General features: G+C 42.0%; 1 protein-coding gene across 3 annotated transcripts; it reads left to right on the forward strand.

Moving 5' to 3' along the window:
- Positions 1–38: 38 nt before the first annotated feature.
- CARD6 (caspase recruitment domain family member 6) lies at positions 39–14,095 on the forward strand. Of its 3 annotated transcripts, none has more exons than XM_045079509.1 (4): positions 39–652; positions 4,087–4,383; positions 5,899–6,489; positions 11,429–14,095. In XM_045079509.1, exons 2-4 carry the CDS (start codon positions 4,101–4,103, stop codon positions 13,909–13,911), a joined length of 3,357 nt encoding a protein of 1,118 aa, XP_044935444.1. In that variant the 5' UTR covers positions 39–652; positions 4,087–4,100; the 3' UTR covers positions 13,912–14,095. The 3 variants fall into 3 exon arrangements, with proteins under 3 accessions (XP_044935444.1, XP_044935445.1, XP_044935443.1); XM_045079510.1 differs by lacking the exon at positions 39–652 and having other exon boundaries at positions 3,962–4,383; positions 11,429–13,551; positions 13,672–14,095; XM_045079508.1 differs by lacking the exon at positions 39–652 and having other exon boundaries at positions 3,962–4,383.
- Positions 14,096–14,526: the final 431 nt, after the last annotated feature.

A 14,526-nucleotide genomic window follows, 5' to 3' on the forward strand; every position in this document is an offset into this window, starting at 1 on the left:
CCAGAGCCAAGGCAGGGCCAATAGGGATTTCGGCGCTCTGCGGGCGGGAGGGCTCGCAGCTTCGTGGAGTCCGAATGGGCGTAGTTTCGGCCGACCCGCTTTGCGCGAGAGCTGCCTAGACGCCGCAAGTTGGTTTTTTGTGATTCCTCTCCTGCTCTCCTGCCTCTTTGAGTTTTTAGATCTGTGGCTACATCGCGCTTTTCGGTCACTAAGCCAAGCCGGTGGGGAGCCTGGGGCACGAGTCCGCGCTCCCGGCGGTGGTGGAGGATTCGGGATGGAACTGGAATTCCGATCTGGGAGAAACGGGCTCCTCCAGCTCCCTCCTCACCCTGGATGGAACTGGAATCCCGATCTGGGAGAAACGGGCTCCTCCAGCTCCTTGCTCGCCCTGGATGGAACTGGAATTCCGATCTGGGAGAAACGGGCTCCTCCAGCTCCCTCCTCACCCTGGATGGAACTGGAATCCCGATCTGGGAGAAACGGGCTCCTCCAGCTCCCTCCTCGCCCTGGATGGAAGCTTTTGGCAGACGCTGGTTCTTGAAGAGGTCGCAGGCGGTACGGAGGCACCGACCCGGTCTCCGAGGAGCTGGCCTCCAGAAGAGGCCAAAAAGAAAGGGGAATCACGTTTTTTTCTAACTGTAGTAGTTTAAAGGTATATGTTTTGATCTAAAATTTAAGTATGCTATATCACACGTGGGATCTTCGAATACAGTTTTCTGCACCCCCCTCCTCCGGTCCCCCGTGAGGAAATCCGATTCGGCCCCTTTTGTTAGGGCCTGGAAGTCTGTACTTAAACGCTTTGTAAGTAGGGTCTAAATTGGTGATTTCCAGATCTCCTTGATGGACGGTAATCCGGTTGTAACCTTTCACCCAGCAACCCCCCCACCCTCGCAAAACAGCAAAAAATCCAAACATTTAATAGTTCATAGGGAGAAGGATCCCAAATAGCCGTGTAATATGCTTACATTCTATGTAAACCGAGAATTCTTTACCTGTCACATGTGAAATATTAGCAAAGGTGACGGAGTAGCTGGTGGCGCAACAAAATGAACTCTAGGAATCAGGGTTTACAGGACAGTCCCGTCCTCATGGAAGCGGTAGATAGAGGATAAAGAGGAGGCCAACCTGCCAGTGCTCGGATCCAAACTGCAATTCGAGGGGCTTGCTGGATTAGATGCTGTATTAGTTTCTTACTGCTTTTCTATCAAGTTACCACAAATTTAGTGGCTTAAAACAAACAAGCTATACTGCTTTTTAAAAAATTTCATCTACTCAAGAGGAATAAATTCTAGGGATCTATTGGACCTCGTTGTGCCTATAGTTAACAATACTGTGTATGCACACTTAAAATCTGGTAAGAGGGTAGATCTCTAGTTAAGTGTTGCTAACCACAATTAAAACACACATTACAGTTCTGGTCAGAAGTCTGAGACTGGTCTCTCTGGGCTCAAATAAAAAATGTGGTCAGGGCTGCATTATATTAGAGGCTCCGGAAGTTCTGTTGTCACCTTTTCCAGCTTCTAGAGCCTGTCATTCCTTGGCTTTCTGTCTCCTTGTCCCTTCAAACCCAGTAAGAATCTCCTATCATACCCTTCTGCCTCCCTTTTGAGATGCATTTAGTTAAAACTCTAACCTAAAATTAATTTTTAGTATTATATAAAGACTTCCTTAATATTTTTTCAACCTCAGGAACAGCAGAGATGGATTCATCATTATTCTTGATTCTTAATACATCTCAACATCGGTCCATGCAGCATTGGTCCCTGCCCTTATTTACATATTTAATTACCTTTTATAATATATCAAAGACCTATAAACTCATCCCTGGATTATAGCCTATGTCTAACTCCATGATCTTCCTGTCCTTTTATCCCATCTTATACCCAACCTTTCCTGAACCTAGGTAACCATCTTTCTTAACTTCATATTCATTATTTCCTTACTTCTCATTTTATATAATTTTTTAAAATTTTATTTTTTAAGTAATCCAATGTGGGGCTCAAACTTAAAACCCTGAGATCAAGAGTTGCATGCTCTACTGACTGAGACAGCCAGGTACCCACACTTTATATAATTTTAATGACTCCATGTATATTCCTAAAATGTGTGTATGCATGTGTATGTATTTAAGTTACATTCAACTTTTAAAAGGGGTATCATGCTGTACATGACTTGAAGTTTTCCTTTTATATTTTAATGATTATATTTTGGGTCACTGAAGTTCATTCTTTTTGAATGGTGTATACTATTCCACGAAATACTATAGTTTATTCATCTAGGAGCCTGTTGATAGTTATTTAGATTGTTTTCAGGTTCTTGTGAACTATGGAACTGTAAATAAAGACCAGCTAGGAGTGCTTGAGTGACTCAATCAGTTAAGCATATGACTTGGTTTCTGCTCAGGTCATGATCTTGGTGTCATGGGAGATGGCCTGTGTCCAGCTGTGTGCTCAGTGTGGAGTCTGCTTGGGATCCTCCTCTGCCCCTCCCACTTGTGTGCTCTCTCTCAAATAAACAAATGTTAAAAAAAAAAAAAAAAGACTAACTAGATGGTTTAAAAAAAAATTCAGGGGTGCCTGGGTAGCTCAGTCAGTTAAGTGTCCTACTCTTGGTTTTAGCCTGGGTCATGATCTCAGGGTCGTGAGATCAAGCCCTGGGTAGGGCTCTGTTGTCAGTATGGAATCTGGTTGTCTGCCTTACCCCCATGCACACATGCATGTGCGCTCATACTCTCTCTCAAAAAAAAAAAAAAAATCTAAAGAATAAATAAAAACTAAAGTCTAATAGAAACAAAAATGTAAACTATTAAGTATGCAGTAGTATTTTTTTTTTAAGTAGAAAGTATGAATCCCTCTGTAATCATATCCCCAAAGATAACCAGTGCTGTAACTGGGGAGTCTCTCTCCTATCTTCTTGTAAATATATATCACTATATACATTTTATATATGTGCATTATACACATATTAATTTTTAAAACAGAATGAGATCTGTAACTTTGTCTTTCATAACAATATATCATGGATATCACTAGTTGTTAATATACATAGGCTTACTTCATCCTTTTCTTTCTTTTTTTTTTTTTTTAAGTAAACTCTACCCTAATGTGGGGGTCGAGCTCGTGACCCTGAGATCCAGAGTCTCATGCTCTACTAGCAGCCGGCTAGGCACCCTGCTTCATCCTTTTAAACTATTCTTTTTTGTTTTACTGTTGATATATCAACATTTATTCCACAAATCCCCAATTCGTGAAAATCTTAAGTAATTTTAAATTTTCTGCTATTACAAATGACATCATGCAGATTCTTGCACATTTATCTTTGGACATTTGTCTAATTGTTTCCTTAAGATAATTACCTAGAAGTGAAATTGCTGGGTTGAATGGTGTAAATTTGTATTTTTATCCATCTCCATTTATTTATTATTTATTGCTGCCTGTTGCTAGATTTCTCTCCAGAAAGAGTTAATCAGTTCACATTCTTATCACAAATAGAGCTCAGAACACCTAGTCCAGACTGAAGTTCAAGAGACTTCTCGGGGGAATTGATTCTGGGCCTGAGTCAAGACGAGACTGACTCAAGTCATCAAAAGAGTAGATAGATCATCTATAGGGAGCCAGGCCGGTCGGCTCAGGGCTAGATTTCCACACTGTCTTGGCTTGTTTTTATCTACTCTTTTCAATGCTAGGCATCTTTGATCTGTTTACTCTTTGCCATTTTTTTTTTATTTATTTATTTATTTATTTTTTTTATTATTATTTTTTTTTAGGCAGCACTGTAATTCCTTAAAGATGTTATTTATTTATTTGACAGAGAGAGAGAGAGAGTGAGAGAGTTAGAGTTCACAAGAAGGCAGAGAAGCAGGCAGAGAGAGAAGAGGAAGCAGGCTCCTCCCGAAAGAGAGAGCCTGAGCAGAGAGCTGAGCAGAGAGCCCCGTGTGGGCTCAAATCCCAGGACCCTGAGACCATGGCCTGAGCCGAAGGCAGAGGCCTTAACCCACTGAACCACCCAGGCGCCCCTGCCATTTTTTTTTTTTAACCTGTATTTATTTACTATTGAAACGGTTTCATAATCCATTTCCTGGTCTAGAGGACGGAAGAACAATGGCTGCGGAAAGTGTTCCTTCTGAGCTCATAGAAAGAGAACGGAAAAAGTTACTTGAAATCCTCCAACAAGATCCTGATTCTGTCTTAGACACATTAACCTCTCGGAGGCTGGTTTCTGAGGAAGAGTATGAGACTCTGGAGAATATTACAGATCCCCTGAAGAAAAGTCGAAAGCTATTAATTTTGGTACAGAAAAAGGGAGAGGTGTGCTGTCAGCATTTCCTCAAGTGTTTACTTAGTACTTTTCCAGAGTCAGCTACCATTTGGGGCTTAGAGCATGGTAAGTTGGATTTCTATACTTTTGGGGGGTGGTGGGAGGGACAAGGTAGATTTCCTGAAAAAAGAAAATAATTGCCTTTTGTTTTCATTTGTCTATCTCCTGGAGATAATTTTCACTGAAATATAGAGGGTAAAAGTGTCCAGGAATTTAAAAGCAGGGAGCAATGTATCTTATTGGCTTAAGGGATTGATAATTTTTTGTTGAAACTGTATCTAAAATTTGCAGGTTTTTTTTTAGTCAGTAAGTAACTTCATGGGTATTTAACAACCCCAAGACCAAGTGCTGCATCTTTCACTTAGTATAACCATTTCGGAAATAGCAGAAGAATGATACATGGTGGATCAATAACTTCATTTTTTTCTGTGATAAGTATGCCAACAGAAGCCTGCTTTTCTGGAGCAATTCAAATGCTAATTCTTATTTTTTCCTAAGATTAATTTTATTTATTTATTTGAAGATTTTATTTATTTATTTCACTCACGGAGATCACAAGTAGGCTGAGAGAGGCAGGCAACTGAGAGAGAGCAGGAAGCAGGCTTCCCACTGAGCAGAGAGCCCCATGCTAGGCTCCATGCTGGGCTCCATCCCAGGACCCTGGGATCATGACCTGAGCTGAAGGCAGAGACTTTAACCCTCTGAGCCACCCAGGCATCCCTGAAGATTTTATTTATTTGGCAGAGAGCAAGTGAGAGAGAGAGAGAGAGAGAAAATATGAGGAGGGGGAATGGGAAAGGGAGAAGCAGGTTTCCCATGCGGGGCTCTTTCCCAGGACCTTGGGATCATGACCTGAGCTGAAAGCAGACACTTAACCGACTAAGCCACCCAGGTGTCCCTCAAATGCTAATTCCTCAATGTTTAAAAATATTTTGTGGCAGATGAGGGAGTAATTCTTCCAGAATGGATTGTTTAGCAATTTTGTAGATTACCACTAGAGGCAGGTGTAGCTCCTTTTTCTGAAAGTCTAAAAAATATTGAAGATCATTTTAAGAGATATTAGAGAGGTAGAGGTTCAGATAAAAAGTTAATGTTAATGATCTCTACTGTAGGACAAGAACAATATGCTTAGAGAAATATATACTATTATTTCTAGGACTTACTATTCCAAATTAGAGCTATTTGCTTCCTGATTAGAAATCATTAGGATTAGATTTCATTAGCAAAGGCTCTAGGAAATCTGAGGTGGTTTTGGGTCACAGTAAAACCACAAATAAGCACTGTTCATAGGATTCACATTTTCTGTTTCACTCATGTACTCTTTGAGTTTTCTACAAAGAACTCAAACTTTTGAGCAAGGTAGGAACATGATTTGATTTTTTTTTTTTTCCAGTGAGAGAAAGAATGCCAGGTGACTTGTTATTTATGTGGGGAATGCTAGGTATTCATATACTCCAGTTTTGAAATAAAGAAGAGAGATGATGCTTTGAGGTCTTGGAAACTCAAGTTATTATAAAATTTATTCTTGTTAATTTGGAAAAATGAAACAACCTCCCTCCCAACTCTCTTGTTCTTTTCCAGAACTTTTAAAGCATGAGAATATACAACCTCCTCAACCTATAGGGGTAAACAAGAATTCAGAAGATTTTTTTTCCTCTGGAGAGAAAGAGCCTGAGAATCCTGAGATCACAGTATCCTTCACAGAGAAAGAACACCTGGATATGGGAATCTCTGAATCCTTTGGGGAGAAGAAAACTAGTCATGAAGAGACTGCTTGGACCTCCAGCGAAGATGAGAAGGAATACAACATGCCTGAAGTCATATCATCACATTCAGTTGAGAACCCCGAATATGAAATTCCAGCAACTATTGTTTATTTACAGGATGGACAGAGATATGAGAAGCCAGATGATTCTTTGTACTTAGGAAGAGAGGAATATCTAGAATCAGTTGGATACTCAGAAGATGCAGAGCCCGCTGTGGAAGAAGAGGATTATAATGACTCAGAGCACAGAGTTTATGATGGCGAAGAAGGCTGGACATATTCAGAAACCCTGCCCTTCTCTGAGGAAGAACAGAGCTATGAGGATTCAGAAACTGGCATGTCGCTGGAGGAGGAGGAAGGGGAGGAGGAGGAGGAGGAGGAAGAAGAGGAGGAGAAAAGGATTGAAGGTATGGGAATGATATGTGATAGTTGGGCAACAACTTATTCCATCCCATAATGGGGAGAAGGGGTGAAGAAAGGCACTAGACGTAAGCAGAAAAGCTGCTACTCAGATTCTTTATGCCTCCCTAACCTGGAATTTCCTTAGAGGTGGGTGTTGACAGAGAGGAAGACTCAGGACCTACACAATGGTGGACAGTAGAAGCAAAATAGATACTGATTGTCAGCTTATAGGTTTCTTTCTTCCTTCCTTTTTTTTTTTTTTTTTTTTAAAGATTTATTTATTTATTTATTTGACAGACAGAGATCACAAGCAGGCAGAGAGGCAGGCAGAGAGAGAGGAGGAAACAGGCTCCCCGCTGAGCAGAGAGCACAATGTGGGGCTGGATCCCAGGACCCTGGGATCATGACCCGAACTGAAGGCAGAGGCTTTAACCCACTGATCCACCCAGGTGCCCCAGGTTATAGGTTTCTGCAGTCACCTCCTGTGATGCATAAAAGAAGCTGCTAACTACTAATTTTAGGTGTTACCTTCTATTGTTCAAATTAAGCCTCTTAAGTCATTTTAGTGCCTTTGTGACCTCTGGCACATGGAGGTTATGGTCCTAACTACTGAAGTGAAAATCAGAGAGGAGCCTGTAATGAATGGATAAGATCCCCAAATACTGTTACTTGGCTTGATCTGGTCATAAATTACCATCTTAGTAAGGGAAAATTATATCAGTATCTTTAATTGGAATATTTCTGAATGAAAACTTGAAAACTGAGAAATGCTTCATTTGAAGAGATATTGTTTTTTTTTTTTTTTAAAGATTTTATTTATTTATTTGACAGAGAGAAATCACAAGTAGTCGGAGAGGCAGGCAGAGAGAGAGAGAGAGGAGGAAGCAGGCTCCCTGCTGAGCAGAGAGCCCGATGTGGGACTCGATCCCAGGACCCTGAGATCATGACCTGAGCCGAAGGCAGCGGCCCAATCCACTGAGCCACCCAGGCGCCCGAAGAGATATTGTTTATGAAAATAAATATCCCCAAGTTCTGAGTAGAGGAGGGAAAGGTAATTCTCATCTCCCATTCAGTTCAAATCCTGGGGATGCACCATCTAGTTCTAGATAGGAGTGAAGTAATGTCTTCCTCATCAGATCTTTTATTAGTTTGCTAGCGAAGTACCCCAAATGGGGGAATGTAAATAATAAACAACAGAAATGTCTTATCTCAGTTTAGAGGCATGAAGGCAGAAATCAAAGTGTCTATAAGGTTGGTTACTTCTGAAGCCTGTAAAGGAGAATCTGTTCCTGGTTTCTGGTGGTTTGCTGGAAATCTTTGGCATTCTTTGGCTTGTAAAAATATCCCTTTCATCTGCCTTCATCTTCACACAGTTGTCTTCCCGAGTGCATTACTCTAGTTCCAAATTTCCCCCTTTCATAAGGACACTAGTCATATTGGATTAGGGCCCACCCTAATACCTCATCTTAACTAATTATACCTGCAGTGACCCTATTTCCAAATAGCATCACATCCTGAGGTACTGGGGGTTAGGATTTCAACATATGAATTTGAGGGGTACATAATTTAACCCACAACACAAATCTCGTCCCATCCCCGTACCTTCCCAGCCCATTATCATTTTTCGGCATCCTTCTTAATTTTTATTTATTTTACACATTTCCCTTACTGTATAGGGTTGACTTAATTATTCATTACATAGTATCATCATTATTCTGTAACAAACCCCTTTTGTCTATTTATTCCATTTTTTCTTCATTCTCCCTTCCTCCATAGGTAACATTCTAATATTATGATGTGTTTCTTGCATGCTACTGTTTGTTGGTATGATCTTGTTTTCTGTATCATTTATTTATTGCAACAGTAGCGCTGCATAACAGAGCTTATCAAATAATAACAGAGCTTAGTCTGCAGTTGGCTAGGCAGTTCTTCTGGTCTTTCCTTTATGTGTCTATGGTCAGCTGGTGATAGACTTGTCTGTCATCTCCTGGCAGGCTAGTCTGGACTTCTCAGACTAGATGGGGCATAGTCTTATGGTGAGGACAGAGGAGTATAAGAGAGAGAAGGCAAGAAAGAGAGGGAGAGAGAGAAAGAGAGACAGAGAGAGGAAGAGCCTTAGAACTACCTTCGCATCTGTATTAGCTTCCTAGGGCTCACCAAAGTACTACAAAGGGTGCCTTAGGACAATGGGAGATTTACTGTCTCTCGATTATGGAGGCCAGAGGTCTGAAACCAATGTGTTAGCAGGGTCACACTGTCTCAGCAGGCATTAGGCAAAGTGCTATTCCCAGTCTTCTCTCCCTAGTTTCTGGTAGCCTCAGTTATTCCTTGGCTTGTAGATGACTGACCATCTTCTCTCTATGGGTCTTCAGATCATTTTCCTTCTGTGCATGTCTCTGTTTTCAAAATTCCCCTTTTTGTAAGGATACTGGTCTTATTGGACGGGGCCCACCCTAACGACCTCATTTTAACTTGACCTCTGTAAAGATTTTATTTACAGATAAGGCCACAATCTGAGGTACGGGGGACTTAACACAGCTTTGTTTTTGTTTTTGTTTTTAGGGTTGGGGGTGGAGAGTAGACATAATTCAACCCATAACACCATCACTTCTGTCACATTTTGTTGGTCAAAGTATGTCACAAAGACAGTGCAAATTCAAGGACTAAGAAAAAATAGACACCACTTCTTACAAAGCAATATTGCAGAAAGCCAAAATATATCCAGGAAGCCATTAATTGTGGCTATTTTTTTGTAATCAATGTAACACCTTTAGCAAAACAGGTCAAGAAAAGAGATGCTTAACCCAGGTGACTAAACCCCCAAGCCACCTCTCTAGTTTGTTAAATATCTTCAAAGAATCTTCGTTTTTTAAATCTGTTCTAGTTTCCAGTTAACCTAACTGGACTCAAATTCAAAATACTCCTTTCAGTGGATGGCAGCTAACATCTCTTGATCATTTCTTTTGCCTCAGCTGGGTTATTTTCATGAGTTTTAAATTTATAAAAATGTATTAGGTTCTTGGAAGGCATGAGTGGCTCAGCTGGCTAAGCGTCTGCCTTTGGCTCAGGGCATGATCCCAGGGTCCTGGGATTGAGTCCTGCATCGGGCTCCCTGCTCAGCGGGGAGTCTACTTCTCCCTCTGCCCACCATCCCGCCGCTTGTGCACATGCTCACTCGCTCTCTCTCTCTGACAAATAAATAAAATCTTAAAAACAACAACAGCAACAACAACATGTATTGGGTTCTAGATATTTATTATTGTTTCTTAAATTTTTGTTTTTCTTTTTATCCAACTCTGTGCTTATTGTTATTATTATCATTGTTGCGGTGTATAAGATTTACTCTGTTGCTTCTTGGGGGTATCCCAAATGAGCTCCATAGTAAGACTTTTATTACCTTGTCAGTTCTAGACATCTTGGCCTGGGCTGTGTGAGTACTGGTTTTTGTGATGAAGAAATAGTGGATTGTTGTCCAAAGTCAGCCTAGTTGATAGGCAAGAGCAGGACCTAAAAATTTTCCTGCAACCTGTCCTGTCACTGCCTCCTCTGGGAACCCATCTTGCTAGCCTCAACTCCTCCCTCACCTTCTTTCCCCAAAACATATTCCAATTCAAGCAACTTTTAGACTACCCAAGGATTTCTCAGGGTTACCTTTGTTAGTTATTAAAATCCATATTTTTTGCTCAGTTATGTTGTTTCTTCCAGGCTATTTTTTAAAAAGATTTATTTATTTGAGAGAGAGAGAAAAAGAGAGAGGGAGAGAGAGTGGGAAGAGAAGTGGAGGGAGAGGGAGAGAGAGAATCTTAAGTAGATACTGCTCTGAGCACAGAGCCCAACACAGGGCTCACAACCATGAAATCATGACCTGAGCCAAAATTAAGAGTTAGATATTTAACTGATTGCACCCCCCAGGTACCCCTCTTCCAGGTTATTTTTATAGGGGTTCCAAGAATCTTTTTTTTTTTTAAAGATTTTATTTATTTATTTGATAAAGAGAGAGAGAGATAGCACGCACACAAGCAGGGGAAGTGGAAGGCAGAGGGAGAGGGAGAAATAAGCTCCCTGTAGAGCAGGGAAAGCCAGATACAGGAACCCAATCCCAGGACTCTGGGATCATGACCTGAGCCAAAGGCAGTGGCTTAACCAATTGGGCCACCCAGGCGCCCTGGGATCCAAGAGTCATATGTTAGTTTGCCATCTACCAGGAGTAGATGGTTTTCTTTTTCTACTAAGCACTATATCTATTCCCAAGAAGTGGTTAGGAGGCATATTAGAAAACGGGAGATTAGGAGAAATTAGTTACAACGCATAAATTCTGAGAAAGTTTTAATTGGAATAAAATCTTCCATTTTCCCAAACTTTAGCAAGAGATACATTTAAGAGAGAAATCAATATCAGCCTAGGAAATTCCTCACACATCTATATCATGAAGCATTAACAGTGTTTTCCATTGCTACATATAAACATTAGTCAAAAACCTGGAAAACCTAAATGATCATCTGTAGATAATGGTTAAATTAGTAATGGTCCATCTAAATCATGAAATATGATCAATTAATTAAAATGAGTTAAGTCAATCTCTGTATAAACTGATTTGGAAGAATTTGTGAAGAATATCATTAAGTGAAAAGAAGTTGAAGAATCACTTGTTTAGTATAATATCATTTATATAAAAATAAAATAATATCCACCAAACCAAGTGATATATTTCTCTCTGTGCATGCATAGTTATGTACTTGCATGGAGTAAGGATGGGAAGCAAACATCCGTAACAAATTGACATCTCTTAGAAGGAAAGTGGAATTGGCAAAAGGGAACTTTCACTTTATTTGTGTTGTTCTATCTTTTCACAGTGAAAATGCCAATTACTTATTTAGTTTTAGAACTCCATGAAGGAAGCTTGACTCTGAATGTGACATTCACTGAGTATCTTTTTCCCTACAGAAAGAAAAAACGTGTTTCAAGATGTCCTATCATGTTTAAACATGGATAGGAGCAGAAAGCTTCTGCCGGATGTTGTTAAGCAATTCTCCTTAGATCGAGGATGTATGTGGACACCTGAGACTCCCGGAGACTTAGCTTGGAATTTCCTGATGAAAGTTCAAGCTCTGGATGTGACAGCCAGAGATACAGTCCTCAGACACAAGGTTCCGGATGAAGATGGCAAAGAGGAATTGGTGACTGGGGTAGAGAATTTGGAAATCAGGGACGTACAAACCATTCATCCCTTTGATGTTCTTTGTGCCTCTATGCTCTGTTCAGACAGCTCCTTGCAGCGTGAAGTCATGTCAAACATGTATCAGTGCGGGTTTGCTCTTCCCCTGCTCCTGCCAGATGCAGAAAACAATAAAAGCATCTTAATGCTAGGGGCCATGAAGGACATTGTGAAAAAGTGGTCAACACAGTCTTCAGGAGGACCTCCAGGGGACACAGAAAAGTTTCTGAAGATGCCTGTCATCTCCTTTGTGCGCCTAGGGTACTGTAGCTTCTCCAAGTCCAGAATCCTCAACAGACTGCTTGGTCCTGCCCAACTGAAATCACACAAAATCTTTCTCCATCAGGATTTTACTGTCCCAGTGCTTCCCCGGCAAATCTCTGATGGCCTGGTTGAGATAACGTGGCATTTTCCTGAGCGAGACTGTCTAAAGGAAAACCCTAGTTTTTTCCAGAAGCCTGTTGCTCTGGCCAACCTCCGTGGAGACCTAGAAAATTTTTGGACACAGTTTGGTTTTTTGGTGGAAATTTCCTCAGCTGTGTTTTTTTTCACTGACTACTTAGGTGAGAAGGAGTGGGACTTGCTAATGTTTTTAGGAGAAGCTGCCACTGAGAGATTGTACTTTGTCCTCAGTCCCCAGGCCCAGGAGAGTGAAGAGGCTCAGCTTTTCCAGAGGATTCTAAAGTTGAAGCCATCACAACTACTGTTTTGGGAGGAGGAGGAAGCTGGGGAGAGAAGGAAGAACATGGAGGGTCTTCAAGCTGCTCTGCAGGAAGTGATGTCCTCTTCACTCAGATGTGTAACCATGGAGGAGATGGGTTCCCTGGCCAGGGAGTTGGGAATCCAGGTAGATCAAGACTTTGAGAACGTTCAGGGAATTCACAGTTCCTCTAGTGAAAACCTGGCTGAAGATGAGAGACAACAAAGACACGGTCAGCCAGAAAGCTCATCTGAAAGCACAGCTGAGATGCCTGTAAGCGGGCCTGGGGCTAGCTGGAATCTTCAGAATTTCCACCCCACCCCAGTACTCATGCCTCCTCAGGAAAATTCCTATCCTCTACCAACCAGAATTGGAAGTAACTTTAACCATATGTCTCTGAAAGCCCCCTGGGTTATGGGCTCCCACTTTTGGTCAGAGCAGAGGACCAGGTGGTTCCGTCCCTGGCCCTTTCAGAAAACAAGGGGCTATGGTCGAGGTCAAAGTTTTAGGTCTCAGTACTTCCCACCCCAGAGATTTTATTCACCTGGAAGATTTATAAAATTTCCAAGAACTTCTTGGGGATATTGCATGGATAAAACAAGACCTGTGTCTCAGCATGTACAGGCCTGGCCTAAGAGACCTCAGGAGGACAGAACAATGGGAGCTCTTAAAAGATCTGGGGCAGTGGTCTCCCACATAGGTCACTTCCATTCCCTGGGTTTGCAGCCAGCAGGAACAGTTGGGAAGCCACAGCCTAAACAAGCCTATGCCCAGAGAACACAGCCAACTAGGGCAACTGGGAAACCTATAAAAACAACATCCCATATTGAAGGTCTTTATCCCCAGGCCTTTCAACCAGCAGGAGCCATACAAAAACCTATAAGACCTGCTTTTCAGCAAGGAGCCAAACTGAAGGCACAGGATGTGCCTTCAAATCCAACTTTCCAAATGGGATCCTATCCCAAGTCCAACAGCAAATGTTTACCCAGCTCCCAGTTCACATCCAACCAGCCCAAACTATTCCAGGTCAACCAATCCCAGCCTGTGCCCTCTCAACCCAAACCCAGGCACACAAAACCCACTCATCCCCCGCCCTCCCAAGCTAAACCCTCTCCACCTAAACCTACTCAGCCCAAGCCATACCCACCCCAGGCCTCCCAATCTAAGCCTTCTCAGCCCAGACCCGCTCAGCCCAAGCCATGCTCACCCCAGGCCTCCCAATCCAAGCCTTCTCAGCCCAGACCCGCTCAGCCCAAGCCATGCTCACCCCAGGCCTCCCAATCTAAGCCTTCTCAGCCCAGACCCGCTCAGCCCAAGCCATGCTCACCCCAGGCCTCCCAATCTAAGCCTTCTCAGCCCAGACCCTCTCAGCCCAAGCCATGCTCACCCCAGGCCTCCCAATCTAAGCCTTCTCAGCCCAGGACCACTCAACCCAAGTCATGTAGGACCAGTCCTTCACAGGCTAAGACAAACAATCTAAGAGCAGCACCCAAGAGGGCAGGAAAACGTTAAAGTGCTCACTCTAGAGACCTATGAAACAAATCCTTCATCCAGGCCATTGCTATCATATGGTAACCTGAAGAAGAATGGCAGAGATGGTCAGAGATTCCTATCATTAACATGACAGAAAGAAAGAAAAAAAAAGATGCACAGCTTAACTGGTATCACTAAAATATCTGTAAGAATTGTGTCTACCGGGCACCTAGGTGGCTCAGTGGGTTAAGCCGCTGCCTTCGGCTCAGGTCATGATCTCAGGATCCTGGGATGGAGTCCCACATCGGGCTCTCTGCTCAGCAGGGAGCCTGCTTCCTCCTCTCTCTCTGCCTGCCTCTCTGCCTACTTGTGATCTCTCTCTGTCAAATAAATAAATAAAATCTTTAAAAAAAAAAAGAATTAAAAAAAAAAAAAGAATTGTGTCTACCAAAAGAAAAAATATGAAAAGAATTAAGAATAGAATCAGGGAGTAAATAAATTAACTGAACCCAGCCTTGAGTATTAGGTAATATATAACCTGATTGCCAGGAAAGGTGCTATTGAGGCGACTCCATAAAATAAGGCTCAGCAGCTCAGTGTTACAAGAAAAACTTGTGCTCGATGTTTGTTACTCCAGAGGTGTCTTGGTCAAAA

The sequence above is a fragment of the Mustela putorius genome, unplaced genomic scaffold (assembly GCF_011764305.1).
Source record: "Mustela putorius furo isolate JIRA1106 unplaced genomic scaffold, ASM1176430v1.1 tig00000407_pilon_pilon_pilon, whole genome shotgun sequence".
NCBI lineage: Eukaryota > Metazoa > Chordata > Mammalia > Carnivora > Mustelidae > Mustela > Mustela putorius.